The sequence below is a fragment of the Rhodofomes roseus genome (genome assembly GCF_022264815.1).
Source record: "Rhodofomes roseus strain CIRM-BRFM 1785 chromosome Unknown C8Q71scaffold_6, whole genome shotgun sequence".
Taxonomy (NCBI): domain Eukaryota; kingdom Fungi; phylum Basidiomycota; class Agaricomycetes; order Polyporales; family Fomitopsidaceae; genus Rhodofomes; species Rhodofomes roseus.
The window spans coordinates 1,367,951-1,384,427 of NW_025952962.1; the positions used below are offsets into that span (position 1 = coordinate 1,367,951).

At 55.8% G+C, this 16,477-nt stretch overlaps 7 protein-coding genes across 7 annotated transcripts; 4 read left to right on the forward strand and 3 right to left on the reverse strand.

Annotated features, from left to right (window-relative positions):
* Window positions 1-334: 334 nt before the first annotated feature.
* C8Q71DRAFT_512030 (uncharacterized protein) lies at window positions 335-1,656 on the reverse strand. The gene is made up of 3 exons (XM_047919058.1): window positions 689-1,656; window positions 452-575; window positions 335-380 (listed from the first exon to the last, which is right to left on the reverse strand). Coding segments are annotated over exons 1-2 (774 nt in total). The 5' UTR covers window positions 1,462-1,656; the 3' UTR covers window positions 335-380; window positions 452-574.
* Window positions 1,657-1,690: 34 nt separating this feature from the next.
* On the reverse strand, window positions 1,691-4,677 carry C8Q71DRAFT_856049 (uncharacterized protein; the record flags this gene model as incomplete). The annotated part of the gene is made up of 8 exons (XM_047927250.1): window positions 1,691-2,480; window positions 2,535-2,653; window positions 2,705-2,845; window positions 2,897-3,090; window positions 3,142-3,986; window positions 4,252-4,316; window positions 4,372-4,400; window positions 4,458-4,677. 8 exons carry the CDS (start codon window positions 4,675-4,677, stop codon window positions 1,691-1,693), a joined length of 2,403 nt encoding a protein of 800 aa, XP_047781191.1.
* Window positions 4,678-4,856: 179 nt separating this feature from the next.
* Window positions 4,857-8,790, reverse strand: C8Q71DRAFT_749520 (uncharacterized protein). Its single transcript, XM_047923205.1, has 4 exons — window positions 8,421-8,790; window positions 8,177-8,366; window positions 5,755-8,111; window positions 4,857-5,689 (listed from the first exon to the last, which is right to left on the reverse strand). The coding sequence occupies exons 1-4, from the start codon at window positions 8,485-8,487 to the stop codon at window positions 5,193-5,195; spliced, it is 3,111 nt and encodes a 1,036-aa protein (XP_047781192.1). The 5' UTR covers window positions 8,488-8,790; the 3' UTR covers window positions 4,857-5,192.
* Window positions 8,454-9,506, forward strand: C8Q71DRAFT_512159 (uncharacterized protein). Its single transcript, XM_047919059.1, has one exon. It carries the CDS (start codon window positions 8,825-8,827, stop codon window positions 9,368-9,370), a length of 546 nt encoding a protein of 181 aa, XP_047781193.1. The 5' UTR covers window positions 8,454-8,824; the 3' UTR covers window positions 9,371-9,506.
* A 592-nt stretch (window positions 9,507-10,098) lies between these two features.
* On the forward strand, window positions 10,099-12,290 carry C8Q71DRAFT_749527 (HAD-like domain-containing protein). The gene is made up of 13 exons (XM_047923206.1): window positions 10,099-10,282; window positions 10,341-10,393; window positions 10,459-10,544; window positions 10,600-10,618; window positions 10,684-10,752; window positions 10,814-10,935; window positions 10,993-11,046; window positions 11,095-11,143; window positions 11,210-11,497; window positions 11,560-11,693; window positions 11,749-11,762; window positions 11,824-11,838; window positions 11,891-12,290. Exons 1-13 carry the CDS (start codon window positions 10,180-10,182, stop codon window positions 12,052-12,054), a joined length of 1,170 nt encoding a protein of 389 aa, XP_047781194.1. The 5' UTR covers window positions 10,099-10,179; the 3' UTR covers window positions 12,055-12,290.
* Window positions 12,291-12,424: 134 nt separating this feature from the next.
* On the forward strand, window positions 12,425-14,640 carry C8Q71DRAFT_749531 (uncharacterized protein). Its single transcript, XM_047923207.1, has 7 exons — window positions 12,425-12,891; window positions 12,944-13,512; window positions 13,570-13,957; window positions 14,018-14,121; window positions 14,171-14,267; window positions 14,328-14,373; window positions 14,432-14,640. Exons 1-7 carry the CDS (start codon window positions 12,560-12,562, stop codon window positions 14,612-14,614), a joined length of 1,719 nt encoding a protein of 572 aa, XP_047781195.1. The 5' UTR covers window positions 12,425-12,559; the 3' UTR covers window positions 14,615-14,640.
* A 198-nt stretch (window positions 14,641-14,838) lies between these two features.
* Window positions 14,839-16,226, forward strand: C8Q71DRAFT_749535 (uncharacterized protein). The gene is made up of 4 exons (XM_047923208.1): window positions 14,839-15,346; window positions 15,398-15,445; window positions 15,499-15,853; window positions 15,908-16,226. The coding sequence occupies exons 1-4, from the start codon at window positions 14,934-14,936 to the stop codon at window positions 16,118-16,120; spliced, it is 1,029 nt and encodes a 342-aa protein (XP_047781196.1). The 5' UTR covers window positions 14,839-14,933; the 3' UTR covers window positions 16,121-16,226.
* The last annotated feature ends 251 nt before the right edge of the window (window positions 16,227-16,477 follow it).

Here is a 16,477-nt window from a genome sequence, read left to right on the forward strand (position 1 = left end):
CCCAACAGTGCGAAGCTGTGACTAGACTGTCTGGTCAGTGGCAGTTGACTGGTAGCGGACATGCTAGGACCGCAGGTAGTCGAACACAGAGGACCGGTGTCCTTGGATGCAGTGCGACCGACCCTGGTGAACGCGCGGAGCTGAGGCTTATAGGTCTAGGCGATGGCTTGCATATGCTCGTCGATAATCAAGAAGGACCGCTTGAACGCGCAAATAGACCCCATGCTTTCTGTACGAGCAGACCGTTCGAGTAGCAGATCGTGCAGTCGCAGTAAACAGAAAGAACGGGAATGTCAATGTCACATCGATTGGGGCGAGAGGCGGCACTATACGTTGCATCTCACATATGTAGAACTTCCATCCGTCGATAAGTTCGCCTGCTTGTCAGGCAAGGTGCACAGCGCTGGCAGTCAGTCATGCACAGCCGTGACAAATACAAAATAACGCATACCTACACGATGCTCTGCGACATGTCCTGTCCCAGCACCAAGGTCTATTGATACCCCTCGACCTGTCGTACCCGTGATGCTACGACGCCCAGCTAACACAAGTGTCCCGTTGAAAAACGACGTGATCTGTTAATCTGCCCGCGAGTGAACTTTGCCGGAAATGCCGAGAGCGCAGACGAGAAAGGCGCACATAGTCCCTCGCGTACGTAGATTCTGTAACAGAAGGCGCATTGACGTACTAACGACGTGCATGCAGTATGCAGGTATCGGTGCAAACGTGTGCCTCTACAGTCCACAGTCGATGAGGGTCATACGAGCAGCGATATCTAGGAGCCACGAAGAACTCGATGCATCCGTGCCCGTTTGATACGAGTATTCGCAGACCCAATAACGATGAAGGAAACGCAACAGGATTGCAGTACGTACTATGCGAAGACGTACCTAGAGCTTTCGTATCTTGTACATGTTGACTCGAGACACCTGGGGTCCATGCCTGACGGGCGGTGAAGATGATCACAGCAGCGAGCACATCGTCAGGCCTCGGATTGCTTGAGATTCTCTCGGCGCAGACGAGGGAGCGGCAACGGAACGGATGGAGAACCAGCGGGGCGTGCTTGAGGGTTCGAGCGCAAATTGAGGAATTGAGGGCGTCGCACCCAGTTTCTGACGCAGTGGTAGAGAGTCTGAGGCCTGTGCGTAGGCAGGCGGCAGCCAGTCGCAGGTTGCACTTGCCACTACACCGCCAACTACACAGGTCGTCCGAGTCGACGTCAGTCGACGGCGGACGCAAGAGTCGATCGAGACGCGCGCCGCAGTCGGCCCGGCGGCCCCGACTGCCCGCCCATCCGATGTTCGTCCGGCGGACGCTGCGGCGGCGGCGACTCCAGCGGTCGACACCAGATGCCAGACGGTCAGCGGCATCACTGCCTAAAATGCTGTCTCTATTCACGGTTCTCCCGCCCATGCCCACCGCTGCAGTCATGCTAACTTGTGCAGCTAAGAATCGATGCATTACATGATTGCGGGGAGCGGCCCTTCAAGTGTGCGATAGCGCATGCAAAAGCTTGAAGCACATATGCAACTTGCTTGGCTGCCCGTCTCGAGAATAGACGCACGACTATGAATGGGGACAGAACGCAATGAATATATAGCTCGGACATCCTGGGCGCTACACTAACATGCACTAAGACTGGATAGATCGTATCATCACATCGTAACACACTCGTAAAGAGACCACGCATCTATAACTGCGGGAAGAACCCGAGCAAGTTGACCGGGTCGTCTTCGTGGCCTGCATTCGGATCCCACTTCCGTAGCCGCACGTTCACCAGCTCAGCAAACGACAGCGTCGGCTCCTTCCCGCCCCTCCGGAGGAAATTCCGGATGTGCTTCTCCCACTTCTTCATGAGCCGGAACTTCGCCTCGCCCGACGCGAGGTACACCGTGCCCGTGCAGAACGGCGGCAGCCGCTCCTGGTATGCCATAATGGCGACCTGCGCGATCCAGTAGTACGGCAGCGCCTGCTCGACGAAGCGCGGCTCGAGTTCTGAGTACTGCGGCGACTCTGGCGACTGGAGCCAGCTCTGCAGCCACCGGTGCAGCGTCGCCTGGAAGCTGAAGATGCGCTCCTGGCTGATGTACTCCGGCTGGGTGCCCGGGGCGGCAGCAGGCTGCCCGCCCTCGGACTCTGGTGATCGCGCTTCAATAAACTCCTCGAATAGCTGTCGGAGGAGAACATGAATGAGGATGAGATGCTGCCATGGGTTGAAGACAGGTGGTGGTGAGAGCGCCTCGCTCGGCGCGGCGAGCTTCGCGTAGCTCCTCTGCAGTCTGGGGCCACTCAGGCGCTGCTGCATGGTGCCATAACGCGAGGGTTTGCGGAGAATGGCAAACCATTCCTCGGCCGATGATGCGGTCCAAAGCGCATCCTCGCACGGCAGATACATGTCAAAGGCGGCTGTCTCGTATGTCGGCCGAAGGTTGAAGTAGAGGCAGTGGCAGCAGTCATGCATATATGACACAGCGACGCCTCTGTTGATGCTCAGTCAGCGAGCGAAATCTGGATCTGTTGAGACAATAACGAACCTCCGGGCTGTTTCTTGCCGGGCCCACCCACGCCATATTTGCTCAACGTTCGAGGCATTAATATCCGCCGGAGGACTCCACTCCATGCATTTATCGGCGAAGCCGTTGAGGCGGATCATCTACAATGGATTGTCAAGATTTTCCTGTGTTGCCTGCATGATGTGACATACCATAGCAAATATACCGTGGTACACATTAGAGAACGAGCGCTGCTCTGAGCTATGATGGAACAGACCCACAGTCTGGAACAAGTCCGCCGCAAGGACGAGGTCAATCTGGCGCTGCCACTCTTGCGACGAAGCCTCTTTTGCCTGACAACACATGTCAATGGCTGCTGGCGTACAGAGGCGACGCATACTCACAAATTCGACCACTAGCTCATCTCGGGCTTTCGCGAGATTTTGGTCGATGAAATCGATGGCTGCGCGGGTCTTAACATAGAGCGCGCCGCACGTCTCCATTGCAGTTATCAACAGCGGGTGCCTGCCCTCGCGTACAAATGTCGCCGCATGTACAATAGGCATGTTGGTAAGATATGCGGAGAAGAATAGCGACACTGTAACGAGTATGAATGAGCGGGTAAAATGGAGTGAATCGTTCGACATACAGTATGTCAGGAGACAGGCGGGCGAGAGACCATCGTGGGCTGTTAGGCTTTGGCTTTGCGCGTCTTTGGTACTGGGCGAACTCGCACTGCCCGACGACCCGGGACTGCTTGATGACGCGGTACTGGGACCTGCTGAAGGCAAATAGTCGAAAAGGTGCTGATTGCTCGTCGATAATGGCATCGTTGATAGATCAAACAAAGCGTCAGGGAAGGGGGTGCTGGCCAACGACGAATCGCTGCCCTGGCTATTCCCGAAGTCGGGGAATGCACCCATAGCGTCCTTACCCTTCCCAGAGTGGCTGAACTCGGACGGCGGCATCATCTGCTGACTGGGTGCAAACATGCCACCCAGGAGATCGTCGAATATCTCGCCGGCGCCGAACATGTCGTTGATTCCGCCCTGCGTGCCGCCGTGCGCGATGTCCGGGTTATCGATCTGAGCAAACATGGAACTACTGGCGATCGCAAAGTCGACGGTGGAGGATGTATATGTAGCGGACGGGAAGGGCGTGGTAAGCTGTGGACCTGCGGGGAGAGGGATAGCGCTCGCGTCTACGCTCGGCACCGCTACTTGATTCAGATAGCCATCAGGCGTCAGGGTGTGGGCGGTTGATGACGAAGCAAGGGGTGGATTAGCAAGCACTTTCGCCAGCTCCTCGTCGAATGCGTCGAGAACCTTCGTCTCTTCCTTGGTGACCCGTGCACCAGAAGAGACGGAGTGGCCTGAGACGTAGACGCACTCCCTGCCCCGCGCCTGGCACTTGGAGCAGGGCTGTTGCAGATCGCATTTCACCTTGGAATCAGCACATGCTTTGCACGACTTTCGGCGAGAACGATTGGCGTTTCTGTTGGGAGATCCATCAGTACGTGCTTCGCAACTCTGCTTCGACGCCTATCACGAAGGTAGACCGGGGCAAGTTGTGCATGGTTCGTGACAGTTTCGTGATACATTGCACGCGAAGCGATGCATGCTGAAGACAGAGGACGCTGTCTCGGATCTCCTCGGTCTCATATCCGACTGAGAGACCTCTTTCTCTGAGACCTGGACGGACACCGAGGAGAAGGGCCAGGCAGCGAATGGGGGGCTTGAAAAGAGAACTGAGTACTCACGGATCACCACAACTGCGCTTATGCCTCGTCAGGAGATCGCTCCGCGTGAACTGGGAATGGCATTTCTGGCCATTGTAGGCATTGAGCGAGGGAGGGACTAGGCAGGAACGAGCCACTCACATCGCATTCATGCAATTTGTCCCGGGTGTCTGCATGAAGCCTCGATGAGCATATAGCACGCATACACACATCCAAGGAACACGTACGAGTACGCAAATGACGACTCAGATGTGTTGTCCGAGTGAACTTCGCAGGGCACATCGGACAGGCCTTCGTCTGGGGCACGGTAGGGATGTTGCCCTTGTGGAGGCGCATGCGCGAAGCGGTACCATCCTTCTTCAATTCCGCCGGCGTGTCTGGCGCGCTTTCGTCGACGACGACGGCGCTGCCTAGAGAGGGGGTCGAGTCTGCTACATCGGTGGACATTGTATGAGGGTACCTGTCGACGTAGTGTATGGGCGGACTTGGTTGTTCCGGCGTGGATCGGGCTGCCTATATGTTATCAGCGACTATCTCGCCCTAGGCGCCCATCCAGGCTCTGACCGAGTGTCGCGGCCCCCTCGCCGACGGCAGACCACAGGCGGCCCCCTATCGCCTCCATGTCGTCGGTGAGCAAAGCTCTGGTATATTCGACAAAATAACTGGTACAAATGTGCGAATGAATGCGTACATGGAGGTGCGAACAAAGTAACTTAGTGCTATAGCCCGAGAACTCGTAGAACCGAAACCGACGAGGATGGATACTAATACAGTGGCTACACGACTCCTCGTACATCTGCAATAGTGATAGACAGACAACAGCAGCAGGTCTGAGAGCGAGAGGATTGCGATGATAATGAGCGATAACATATGGTGAGAGCGGAGAGCGAAACGGATGCATGACGGTGGATGGGTGAACGGACGCGCTACAGGAGCGCAACGTGCAGGTGGAACTCCAAGACTCATTTCCCCTTGAGACTCTGCACGAAACCTTTGAACCCACCTACGCGATGTCTGTTCGTGGTTTGATTGCGGTTGGCGCCGGTGGCGGCGAGCGTGTCAGCGGTGGAAAAGCCCATCTTCACGAGCTTCGTCGCCCGCGCGACCTGCCGCTCCTGGTTGGTCAGCCCGCGCTTTGGCTTGAGGTACGCGTCTTGGACGGGTGCCGTAGATATACGTGACAGGGGGACGCCAGTCGTGGGGCCACGGTCCAAGGGGTCATCACAAGAGGGATCAGGTGTGCGCGAACGCGGCACCCTCGGCCTCGACCCCGACGCATACATGTCCACTTCCGCTTGGAGAAACGAAGTCATCGGCGGAGTGTACGAAGTCGCAATGTCGTCGACGCGTTGATCTGAACTCGACCTGGCAACGTGCTGCGACCCGGACGCGGGAAAGTGGTGAGGGGATGGAATTGATCTCCCAGGCCTGGACGGTGATCCAAGTATATCTGATGAAGCTGGTTCATCATGTTGGTATCAGCCCTGCCACAAGCGAGGACGCGAGACCAGATATAATACTCACCAGTACTCCCCGCAGTGTGTGGTCTTCTCACTTTTGACTGCTTGATGGTGCGGTTGTGCGGCCTCTCCTCCAGACTGAACTTCCTGTCAAGCTTCGACCCGGGGCTGCTCTCAACATCTTGCGACGGACGTGTGCTGTATTCGGAAGGACGGCGACTCCGCACCGTCGACGAGCTACTGCGCTTCTCTTCCTCCTGCCGGAACTTCCGTTCAATGGCAAGACTCTCCCCATACGCTGCAAGCTTCGCGCTCAACGGTGTGCGGCCTGCACTGACACCTGCGCTTGGAGGCGTGTAGTCAACCTGGATATCCTGCATCTCCAAAATGCTCTGCTGTGCACGCTGAACCAGCGCCTCTGCCTGGGCATACGACGAGATGGTCCCGATGTCGATGTCAAGGGCGCTAGGGGGGCCCTTGAGCTTGTACACTGGTTCCGTGTCATTGGAATACGTGGAGGACGGCGTGCGCTGGATCCTCCTCCGGCCTCCATTGTCCATCGAGGGAAATTCTGGCGGTGTCGATGTGCTCGAGCTGATCCATGGTGATGGCAATTGCGACTGCTGCATACCTGGCGTAGGAAGATAGCCGCTGGTCCCATTCGTACTCATGCTGCTCATGGAATCACCGCGCATCCGATTCTCGTTGCCATTCACCTCGAGGAAGGTCTGACGTGTAGGGGACTCGACATCGTCCGGCGGCGGCTCATTGATACTAAACGGGTAGTCGAAGCCGTTTGTTGTGGTCGCCTTGCAAGGCGACGGCAAAGGGGACAACAATCCTTGCGAGAGCATCGAGTTCCGCTTCGGATCCTCGGTGACCTGAAGTGCGCTGAGGCGCGAGTCGAGCTCTGTGATCACTTCTTGTGTAACGATGGGCTCCCCATACTCTTCATCGTCATCCTCAAAGACATGACGAGGTTCATCGGCGACTTCTTCGTCAAACGAAGGCCCGGCGAGGTCTATGGTAGTTCTCAGAGGCGATCGAGAAGCTTCCGCGCCGCTGACGCTTCGCATCGAGCTGACGCTCCGTGCCATCTTGATACCCCGGGCGGGACTATGGCTCGATCGACGATTGTCATTCGGCCTTACAGGATTGGACGACGCGGTCGGAGAGTCAAACCGTAAGGAACGAGACGATGGAGGGCCGACTGAGCCAGATCGTGGGCTTTCGATCTGCGACTGCTGGGAGATGGACCGTGTATGCGGGCGCAGAATGCCAGGCCTCAATGAGGGACTCCGGTGGGCTGTCGGAGGGCCGGAAGAAACGTCGGGCAGGTGGCTATCCGGAGAACCGGGACTGGACAAGGTCCTCGACCGTTCGTCAGAAAGCGCGCGATGCAGCTCGACGGCCGTGGGTAATGGGGGCACACGGGTGGCTTCGCCCTCGCTGAAGACACGGCCTCGTGGTCGGCCCTGGATCGTCATTTCCGAGTAAGAAGCATGCTCGGGAAGCCCACTCGAGGTAGCTGGAGAGTCATTTGTAGATGCTGGGGCGTGGACATCGGGGCGATGGGGTGTACCAGGGCCCGGGGATCCGGAAGTGGAAGCGGTGGATGGTGTGTATGGACTGGGGGCGTGGCCAGGTGAGGCTTCAGGAGTGATAGACGCGTCGCCCTTCTTGAATATGCTGAGGAGCGACACCTTCCCCTTTACGCGTCGGCCAACTGTGGGCTGCTCCGCATCGTTCCCTGCTGATCGAGGTCTCCGTGAGCTCGACCCGGAACCAGCGTGAGAGCGGCGCGACATCGGCATTGTCTGGGCAGGGTCGAAGACGTCAGGAAGCGACGGTCGACGACTTGAGGACTCGGGTGCAGCGCTAACCTCAGGGCTGGATGTGAGTATGGCGTCGCCGACAGAGTCAGTCGGGAGCAATGGCGAAGCGACGATTGTCTCTAATGCGGTACCTGTACCCTCCATGAGACTGGAAGAGTGCAGTTGTGAGAGCGAGGGCTTCAGCATGTTGAGAGCATGGTCGATCGACCGCTTGACCCGCAACCTCTTGCTGGTGCATACCCGGCACTCGTGCCCAGCGCAAATATGTTTGAGGTCAATGATGGAGCTCGTGTCATCGATGTGCATTGGAATGAGCTCCTCCTTCTCTCGAAGGTCCCGATCCTTGTTCAGACTCCAGTTACGCAAGACCTCCGCGCAGGCCACCCAACCATTCTGCCGTGCGAGCATCTCCGGAGTGGTTCCATGTTTGTCTGCACGATCCGGGTGTGCGCCATGCATGAGCAACGTGAGCACGACCGGGGCGTGCCCGTTCGCACAGGCGAAATGAAGGGGCGTCGATCCAGAGGCACCGACGATCGGCGCTGACGCATCACGGTTTTTATCGCTCGTATACCGCCGCGGTAACCTGCATGCCGTGGGCGGATGCTACAATCAACCTTCGCCCGGCGTCGACGCAGTAAGTTCACTCACCGAGGCGCATTCACATCTGCACCACTCTCAATGAGAAACCGGACGACCTGATCATTGCCTCCAGAACACGCTGCATGCAGAGGTAGCACTCCGTCCAGTATAGAATTTACTGGCTGGCCATGGGAAAGTGCGTACTGGGCTAACCCCAGGTTGCCCATGGCTGCGGCAGAGTGCAGACCAAGGTGTGGATCTACAGAAGGCGGATGAGGTCAAGCAAGTGCACCGTGCATTACGTCTGACTTACAGTCGACGATGACATTATACTTTGCCTGGATTGCTTCGGTACGCTGGGGTCTCGATACCACGGGCATGGTCACTTAGGCAAGTACGGACGAGGATTGTACAGTTGTCGGCGTCCTGAAAGACATAAATCAAGAGCGATGGCAGAGGCAATGCAGAATGATAGCGGCGTCGGCCTCGCTAGGTCGTTCAGCAGATTCCCCAGAGCGAGGCACGGCAAGTAGGCCCCGGAGACAAGTGGGATTCAGCGGGCTGTCCAAGGGTGTTGTGGGAGGACAGGCGGACCCCAGGGAGGGCGTGGAGGGCGACGGCAGGCGGGGTGGCCAGGCGGACAGGAGAGAGAGGAATGGAGGAGGGACGCGGTCAAAGAGAGATGGACGGGCGGCTCGGGTGACATAAGCATCCGCTATGAACCCTGCACTCGGACCCTGTGCTTCTGGTTGCGTCCGCCCACATTGCGATCCTTCTTCTCACTATCCTTCTTCCTCTCACCGGCCACCACCATCACTGATCTTGGCTGTGGCCCCCGCGACAAGCTCGGGATTATGGCCTCGACAACCGCGGCGAGTCTCACTCGTCCCCGGGCGGCGAGGGAGGCAACGGTGGCAGTCTTGTTGTCCACGTTCCCTGTCCAGATGCTGGACAACCCCACCACGATGCGTACATCCTATCTGTCATGTGGGCTGTTCCTGTACCGCCCCCCTAGGGATATCTCTCAATCGGTATGTTCCCCGCGTGCGGCGGTTGCTCATGTCCGTCCAGTACTCGGTCTGCTTCCGAATGCTAAGGATATATCCGCCTTGCAAATTGGGGCCTATCGGGGATGTCAGGGACCACAGGGGACCACTGTCAGTGTCCAACCTAACTGATCCTCCGTGGGCACTCCTTGGCATCATACGTTCACCTCGGGACGAGGCGTCGCTCCAGCAACGAATCCAACTCGTGTCGACATGAGCGCTGACTTAACAGACAGATCCTTGCCAAGACGACGTATGTATTATGTTTCTATACACGTGCGAACTAAGCGTACGCAGCGTTCTTTTGGGCTGCAATGCCTGTGGTTGTCTGTAACGCGCTGTCCGGCGCTCGGTAGGCGACAGATAACTGACTCTATGAGCCGGTACTGTGCCGCTTCTTTTAGACAGAAGAGCCGCGGAGGGACAACAGCCTGATGCTGAGTCTTTCGGCCGGGCTGGCTTACCACCGCCTCCGTGCCTCTCCGTGCACATGCATTCCGGCGTATTCAGACATATCGATCCGACCGACCTCCTGTCACGCTCGTCTCATCTGCGCTCAGCGTCTGCCATAGCATTGATATGTACCTTTATGACAGCCACGCCACTTGCAAGACATCGCGACGCTGTGGACCAGTGTGGTTGTGTGCGTCCAGCTTCTCACGTTCAGTGGCCTCGGATATTAATCATATGTCCTACTGTTGGGCCTGTAGTCAACTCGTATCATTGTACGGTAGTACCCGACGCTCTTTCATCGCTCCTATACAGTGCTTCTAGCTTTTATAGAGAGCAGTGCTAGTACCAGTATCAACTCGGGACCTTGCAAATGTAATAGAACTGCACTCTCGATGCTTACAGTGCTCGGTCCGAGATGATGTGTACACGTGACACCGTACCGATCGAATCGGTACTTAGAAAGGCAGTTGCGTCCGTGGCGTGCCGCTGCAGAGCAGTTACCGCACTCATCTTGTGGACCAGCATCAGTGTCCTCTAAATAGCTGTGCCAAAAGAGTCACTACGCTCCCCACCATGTTTCAGGTCCAGGCCCGTACATTGGCTCGCCTGCCCTCGCCTCGCAACGTGCCTAGACAGCCTATTGCGCGCTGGCACTACGCGTGCCGCTCCTACCAATGTAAGTCAATAGCAGTGAAGCAGAATGACCTTGATATGTAAACTGAGAACCGTACCAGCGAAGCCACCACTCAAGGGTGCGATCCCGCCGCTAGCTTTTGCGTTCGACATCGTGCGTCCGATAGAACGGCATTCTGCGTCATGAGACCGCACCACGCTAAACACTTGTTCCATAAGGATGGCGTTCTGTTGCGCGGCTCTCAAGCGATACCGGCCGCTAAGCGTGCGCTCACCATACTGGAAGGGGCCAATCCGACCGGAAGGTGTGTCTATTCATCTGCAGCGTGTACGGCAGCGTGCTGATGGAATTGATGCAAGCAAGATACCCTACATTTTGGTAGGCACACTGCAATATGGGGCAGCGCCCTCATTTTGTTGATTATTAAGTTGCACGGTATGTAGCTGACCAACGGGGGTGGGACATCCGAAGAAGCCCGTTGCAGCAAGCTTACATCTATTCTCGGCTTCGAGGTTGGTAGCCTTGTGACTGTGTCGCTTTTGACGGGACCAACGCTCAAACCGTCAAACTTAGATTGGCGAGAAACAATTCGTCCAATCGCATACGATTTTGAAGACAATAGTGGACAAGTATGCCAACCTTCCCGTGCTAGTCCTCGGTGGGAGAAATGATGAAGTGCGCAAAGTGGCTGAAGGGTGCAATCTAGACTGATTCGGCATTGCGGTCGAACACTAAAATCCTACTCTTGTCAGATACGGGTTCAACAAGGCCTATACCACTTTGGACGTGCTGGCATGGAACCCTGCGTAGGTTCAATCGCATGTAGACGACCGCACGACACTAACGGTCTGTAGGGTCTGGCCCTTCCATGATCTGACCGAGTCTGAACGGCAGTCAACAAAGGTCTGTTCGTTCCCATCGTATGGTTGACCCGCTATTCTTATCCAAGAGCGCGTTGTTCACGCACAGGAGGTCGACTTCTCGCAAACGCCCATTGCCGCCGCCTTCGTCTTCCATGACCCGCGCAATTGGGCGTTGGACATCCAAATTCTCTGCGACATCTGCCAGTCGGGCGGTATTATCGGCGGACAGTATGGTTCCGGTGGCGCTGCGGGACGCGACAGCACGCCGCAGACGGGTGGACGTCGCCGCCCGGAGCTGATATTTTGCAATCCAGACCTGCTGTGGAAGGCCAACTTTGAGAGACCGCGGCTCGGCCAAGGCGGCTTCAAGATTGCTTTCCAGGCTGTGTACAAGGCGTGTGCCATCGCTTGCTACTGAGCGCTGCGCGACGGTTGCTGATGGCTTCAATTGCATAGGCCGTGACTGGCTCGGAGTATCCGTATGTGCAATTTGGGAAACCGACGGAGGCTACCTATCAGTTCACCAAGAAGGTCCTACACGACCGGTTCAACGAGCTATATGGCCCAGTAGCTGACAGGCCACCACATGTGTGAGTATTCGTGTCATCCATAAGTCCACTGGTCATGCTGAAATTGATAATCTAGGTACATGGTGGGAGGTTCGTGATGAACATTGTCGTGGATGGGCAACCAGACTAACGTCTTTGTATATGCGATCAGACAACCCCGAATCAGGTAAGCCGCATCGCGATGGGACACTGAGTGCCTGAAGTAATTGCGATTCCAGATATAGCGGGGGCGAATGCTGCGGGATGGTCTTCCGTGCTGGTGCACACCGGAGTCTATGACCCTCAGCAGGGTCCTCCTTCACACACCCCTACGCACCAAGCGAGCGACGTCGAGGAGGCTGTCAAATGGGCCATCGAGCGCGAATTCGGGAAGACTTGCTGAGTAACTGTTCGCTGGACGTTATCATTCCTTCTGCCGCTTCAAGCGAACCGTCGGGCAGTATATACTATGCACATAGGCAGGTAAAACCTCGATAGCTTGGGTATGTCGGGAAGTCCAGGATGTCTGACAGTCTCCGTTTACACCTATACTAAATGGACTGCCACTATCTCTGTATAATTCCTACACCTGACCCACATTTTCAATCACGCTCCGTCCAAGGCGTGTAGGACGCGCGTGCGAGCAAGTACGATGCATGTGAATTGCCGTCGGTTACATACCGCCATCGGCGTGCATACACTGTCTGAGGCCCCTCTGCGAGCGCCTATGTGTTACTACTGACCCCGTTGTGGCGCGGCCGCCACTGCACGGCGACGAGGCTGCACGCAGACTAACTCAGCCTGTATCCCTACTATACACGGCTCTCTAGTAGGGCCCACACGCCCTGTTCCTGCTGTTGGACATAGATTGCTGCGCCTGTCGAAAACATGTTCCAACAAAGCCGGCAATGACCACTTCTTTCCCGATCAAGGTGCCCAACTCCGATTCAGAACCTATGGAGCTAGTATCAATAATGCCTGTCGAAGAACTCGAGTTGCACCAGCGGCGCAGTATAGAAAGCAGTCACCCGTCTCCGGCTCAGGCCGTTGATCCTGCTTTCGAATCGGAGACGACATCACCGAGCACAGTAAAGCAGCAGCCCGAGACTTCGAATACTGCGTCGGATGCGCCTTCCCAGCCTGCTGTAACGGAACTCCTGGCCGAAGTCACTCCTGGTACAGCAGACAACCCTCTCGATCGGAAGGCACTCATTTTGCTTCTCGTTCAACACTTCTCAAGGTAATGCTTTGCATTCGTGTTATGGAAGCGTACTCAGTTGTTTTGATTGCAGCTCCTGGGGATCGCGGACAGCCGAATTTGCAGTGTACCTCTTCCTGATTACGCTGTTCCCCAACTCTCTGCTGCCTGCCTCTATATTCGGCTTCCTGACCACAGGGTCTGCTGTCGTTCTGTCAGGGTGGGCTGGACACCAAGTCGACATCCGCAACAACCTACAAATAGTGCGGTTTTCCATCATCGCCGTCAAGGTATCAGCATGCGGCGCGTACGTGGGCTCCCTGGTCTTGTTCTACCATCTCGGAACGGAGGAGCAATTGACGCGTAAATGGTCAACTCCACTGGGCGCAGCGATGTTCGCCCTCATAGTCATATGTGGTTGCATCCAGAATCTTTCCGGAGTCGCGCTGTCCGTCGCAATTGAGAGGGACTGGGTGTCGATCATCGCACAGGGGTCATCGGAGCATCTCACTCTGATCAATACGTACATGCGGCGCATTGATCTGCTATGCAAGCTGCTTGCGCCGCTATTCGTCTCGCTGCTCACCAGCGTGACCTCGAACGTTATCGCTGCGTATTGTCTCTGCGGCGTGGAAGCGGGATGCATTATATTCGAGCTGCTGTGTATGTCTCCTCTTTGGCGGCGATGCATCGTAGCTGGCTGACAGAATCTTGTCCCAGGGATTGACATCGTCTATCGGCGATTTCCCTCTTTGCAGGCCGCACAAGCTGAGAAGAAGGCACAGGTTCGTCACAGCCGGTTGGCCTCTGGCGTACTGGGCCACCTCGTCAATATATCCCGATCCTACCTCCGCGACAGCTTATCCGACTGGCGGGAATTTGTTCAACATCCAATCTTCCTGTCCTCGGTCTCCATTTCATGCCTGTACTTCACTGTCCTCAGCTTTGACGGAACGATGATCAGCTACCTCAAGTCCGAATCCTACACTGATCCTTTCATCGCCGGCATGCGAGGTCTCAACGTCGTAGCTGGGCTCCTTGGAACGATGGCCATGCCGTTCTTGGAGAGAAAACTCGGTCTTGTGCGCGCTGGGAATTGGAGTATATGGTAAGCCTGTTGGACAGCGACAGTGAAAGCACCAATGACCTATACTTTCAATCTCTACAGGTCGGAAGCCATTTGTCTGCTTCCGGTAATAATATCATTCTACGTCGGCGGCGGTCTGCCAAATGCTCACGGTCCGGCCTGGAAATCGGCACTGCTATTCGGAGGTCAGCAACATAATTCCTGACGGTGCTCTGCAATGCTTAATAACCGTAGGGATGATGCTGTCTAGGATAGGACTCTGGGCCTTCGATCTGTGCCAGCTGAAGGAATTGCAACTGGCATTGGCGTCGCATCCGAGGCGAAACGCGATGTCAGCGACTGCCTATTCCCTGTTCTCCTGACACGATGGCTCACTCCCTTTTTGTAATAGATCTGCACTGCAATACTCCTTGCAGAATATCGCTGACATGCTGAAGGTAAGCATTCATTGTAGCAACGTCATGGCTGTACATGCTCAACAACATAATCTTGCAGTACGTCCTTACGATGATACTCTCGCGGCCGTCTCAGTTCAGAACCGCTGCTCTCACCTCATTTGTGAGTGTGGTCGTTGGCGCCACGACCTATTTGGGCTACGTCAGGAGGGAGCGTGGTCACATCCTGCACAACCACTTTGGCGATAAGATCCCACTCCTTGGCAGACGGAGATCAGATTGAATTGCAATATACGCCTTTAAGAGTTATCAGCTCGAGTGCTCTACAGCGATGCGACACGACTCAAATCCACTACTTACATACGACCGTAAGGCACGCCGTGACGGTCCTTGGACGGCCCATGCACCACTACAAATATTGACTCTGAGCTCAGATCGCGTTCCTAGATTGAGTATCCTGAATCGAGATGGGGATTGCAGTTCAGCCGAGTTCAGCTGCGGATCGATTGCGGATCGGCTGTGTCCTCGGACTCCTCCTGCCCGGGCGCGGGCACGCTGCACATTGCGACCCGTCCACGACGACCGCCGTCGGCGTACGCTCTATGCTTCCCCTCCCTATATCATCGTCTCGGAAGCGCCAGCTATCAAGACATGGCCTCCGGCATCCAAGAAGCACTAAGGATGTGCTGCTGACGCGTGCTCGGGTCACCAACCTTGGCCTCGTACTTCTCTCGAGTGTCACAGTCCTGTCCTTACTCTTCAACCTAAGCTATCACTTTTCCTCGCCAGACTATCTTCAGCTACCACCAGGCCGCTCGCCGCCTTCTGATATATTGTCGACTATACAGCGCCATGACGCGCTTTCGACGATAGACCACTTAATCATGGTCCCTGGACACGCAGTATGGAAAGGTACAGATGTGACACGAAGACTAGACGACGAAGAGTGGATTCTAGAGCCATACCAAAGAGGTGGAGGGCGTGTAGCTGCATTCTACCAGCATATAGCAGCTGGGTGAGTGCGTTCGCCAGCCCTGTGGCAGACGTGTCTGACTTGCTGTGACAGGGCTGAGCTCGCGAGGCAGGATGCGCATGCACTACTGGTCTTTAGCGGGTGAGTATCCGATCTTGCATGTGCGTTGCGCAACGTTACTAACGTCAATGAAGTGGTCAAACCCGGCCTATCTCAACCAGCACGGAAGCCCAGTCGTATATGCGGCTCGCGCTCGCTGCTGATCTCACTCCGAGCTTGTCGGTGTCGGGTTCGCGGTCGCATACTGCGCTCCGGGCTACGACTGAAGACTACGCACTGGATTCATTCCAAAACCTGTTGTATTCTATCGCGCGCTTCCATGAATACACCGGTCGCTACCCCTCCCACATAACTGTCATAGGTTATGAATTCAAAAGGCGACGCTTCACAGAGCTCCATCGAGCAGCTCTACGCTGGCCTCGTGAACGTTTTCACTACATAGGCATAGACGCGGAAGGAGAAGAGTTGATCAAGGCCCAAGAGGGCGAGGTAATGTTTTGCCTTCCAGCTTGAGTCGTCTGCTTATGCTGCAAACGCTTGCAGAGACTGAACGGATATCTACCCTATACCGTTGACACTTACGGATGCCACGATATGCTTCTCTCCAAACGGCGCTCGCGGAATCCCTTCATTCGGTTTCATTCGTATCATTCATCGTCCCCGGAGCTTGCCCCGTTGTTGAACTGGTGTCCTGGACTTTTGGAAGGCGGTCAGACAGCTATCTATGGTGATCCTCTCCCTTGGGATGCCTTGTAATGTCCTCCCGACGCCCGTATATAGGCATAATATTGGATGATGTACTCACTTCATGCGACTAAGTGCTGCTGTACTTGGTGAACCCAAGAGGACCTGTTGCATGCTCTCGATGGCGCCTTCATCTTGATGTGGTGGGGTGTCCCTTGTCCCCGGAACCTCGAATATTCGGCTCCTCACGCTAGTGATGCCACAGAGTCGCCATCTAACACATGGTGCAGCTTCATACAGGTTCGACAGCCTGTTATACTTATGACTTCGCACCATGGATAATCGACTAGCCTTCAGGAGAACCGATGGACTACCATAAGGCCGCTAATATGCACCATGCTCTGTCACGTCTGTGTAGGAGTCAAATGT

Coding starts and splice junctions, on each gene's coding strand:
- C8Q71DRAFT_749531 (XM_047923207.1), top strand. CDS start 12,560: ATGACCACTTCTTTCCCGATCAAGGTGCCCAACTCCGATTCAGAACCT. Junction 12,892..12,943: donor CTCGTTCAACACTTCTCAAG/GTAATGCTTTGC, acceptor TTTTGATTGCAG/CTCCTGGGGATCGCGGACAG. Junction 14,268..14,327: donor CATCCGAGGCGAAACGCGAT/GTCAGCGACTGC, acceptor TTTTTGTAATAG/ATCTGCACTGCAATACTCCT.
- C8Q71DRAFT_512159 (XM_047919059.1), top strand. CDS start 8,825: ATGAACCCTGCACTCGGACCCTGTGCTTCTGGTTGCGTCCGCCCACAT.
- C8Q71DRAFT_512030 (XM_047919058.1), bottom strand. CDS start 1,461: ATGCATCGATTCTTAGCTGCACAAGTTAGCATGACTGCAGCGGTGGGC.
- C8Q71DRAFT_749535 (XM_047923208.1), top strand. CDS start 14,934: ATGCTTCCCCTCCCTATATCATCGTCTCGGAAGCGCCAGCTATCAAGA. Junction 15,347..15,397: donor TACCAGCATATAGCAGCTGG/GTGAGTGCGTTC, acceptor TTGCTGTGACAG/GGCTGAGCTCGCGAGGCAGG. Junction 15,854..15,907: donor TCAAGGCCCAAGAGGGCGAG/GTAATGTTTTGC, acceptor AAACGCTTGCAG/AGACTGAACGGATATCTACC.
- C8Q71DRAFT_749520 (XM_047923205.1), bottom strand. CDS start 8,487: ATGCCCGTGGTATCGAGACCCCAGCGTACCGAAGCAATCCAGGCAAAG. Junction 8,367..8,420: donor GTATAATGTCATCGTCGACT/GTAAGTCAGACG, acceptor CGCCTTCTGTAG/ATCCACACCTTGGTCTGCAC. Junction 5,690..5,754: donor ACACACTGCGGGGAGTACTG/GTGAGTATTATA, acceptor ATGATGAACCAG/CTTCATCAGATATACTTGGA.
- C8Q71DRAFT_749527 (XM_047923206.1), top strand. CDS start 10,180: ATGTTTCAGGTCCAGGCCCGTACATTGGCTCGCCTGCCCTCGCCTCGC. Junction 10,394..10,458: donor TAGCTTTTGCGTTCGACATC/GTGCGTCCGATA, acceptor TTGTTCCATAAG/GATGGCGTTCTGTTGCGCGG. Junction 10,753..10,813: donor CATCTATTCTCGGCTTCGAG/GTTGGTAGCCTT, acceptor CGTCAAACTTAG/ATTGGCGAGAAACAATTCGT.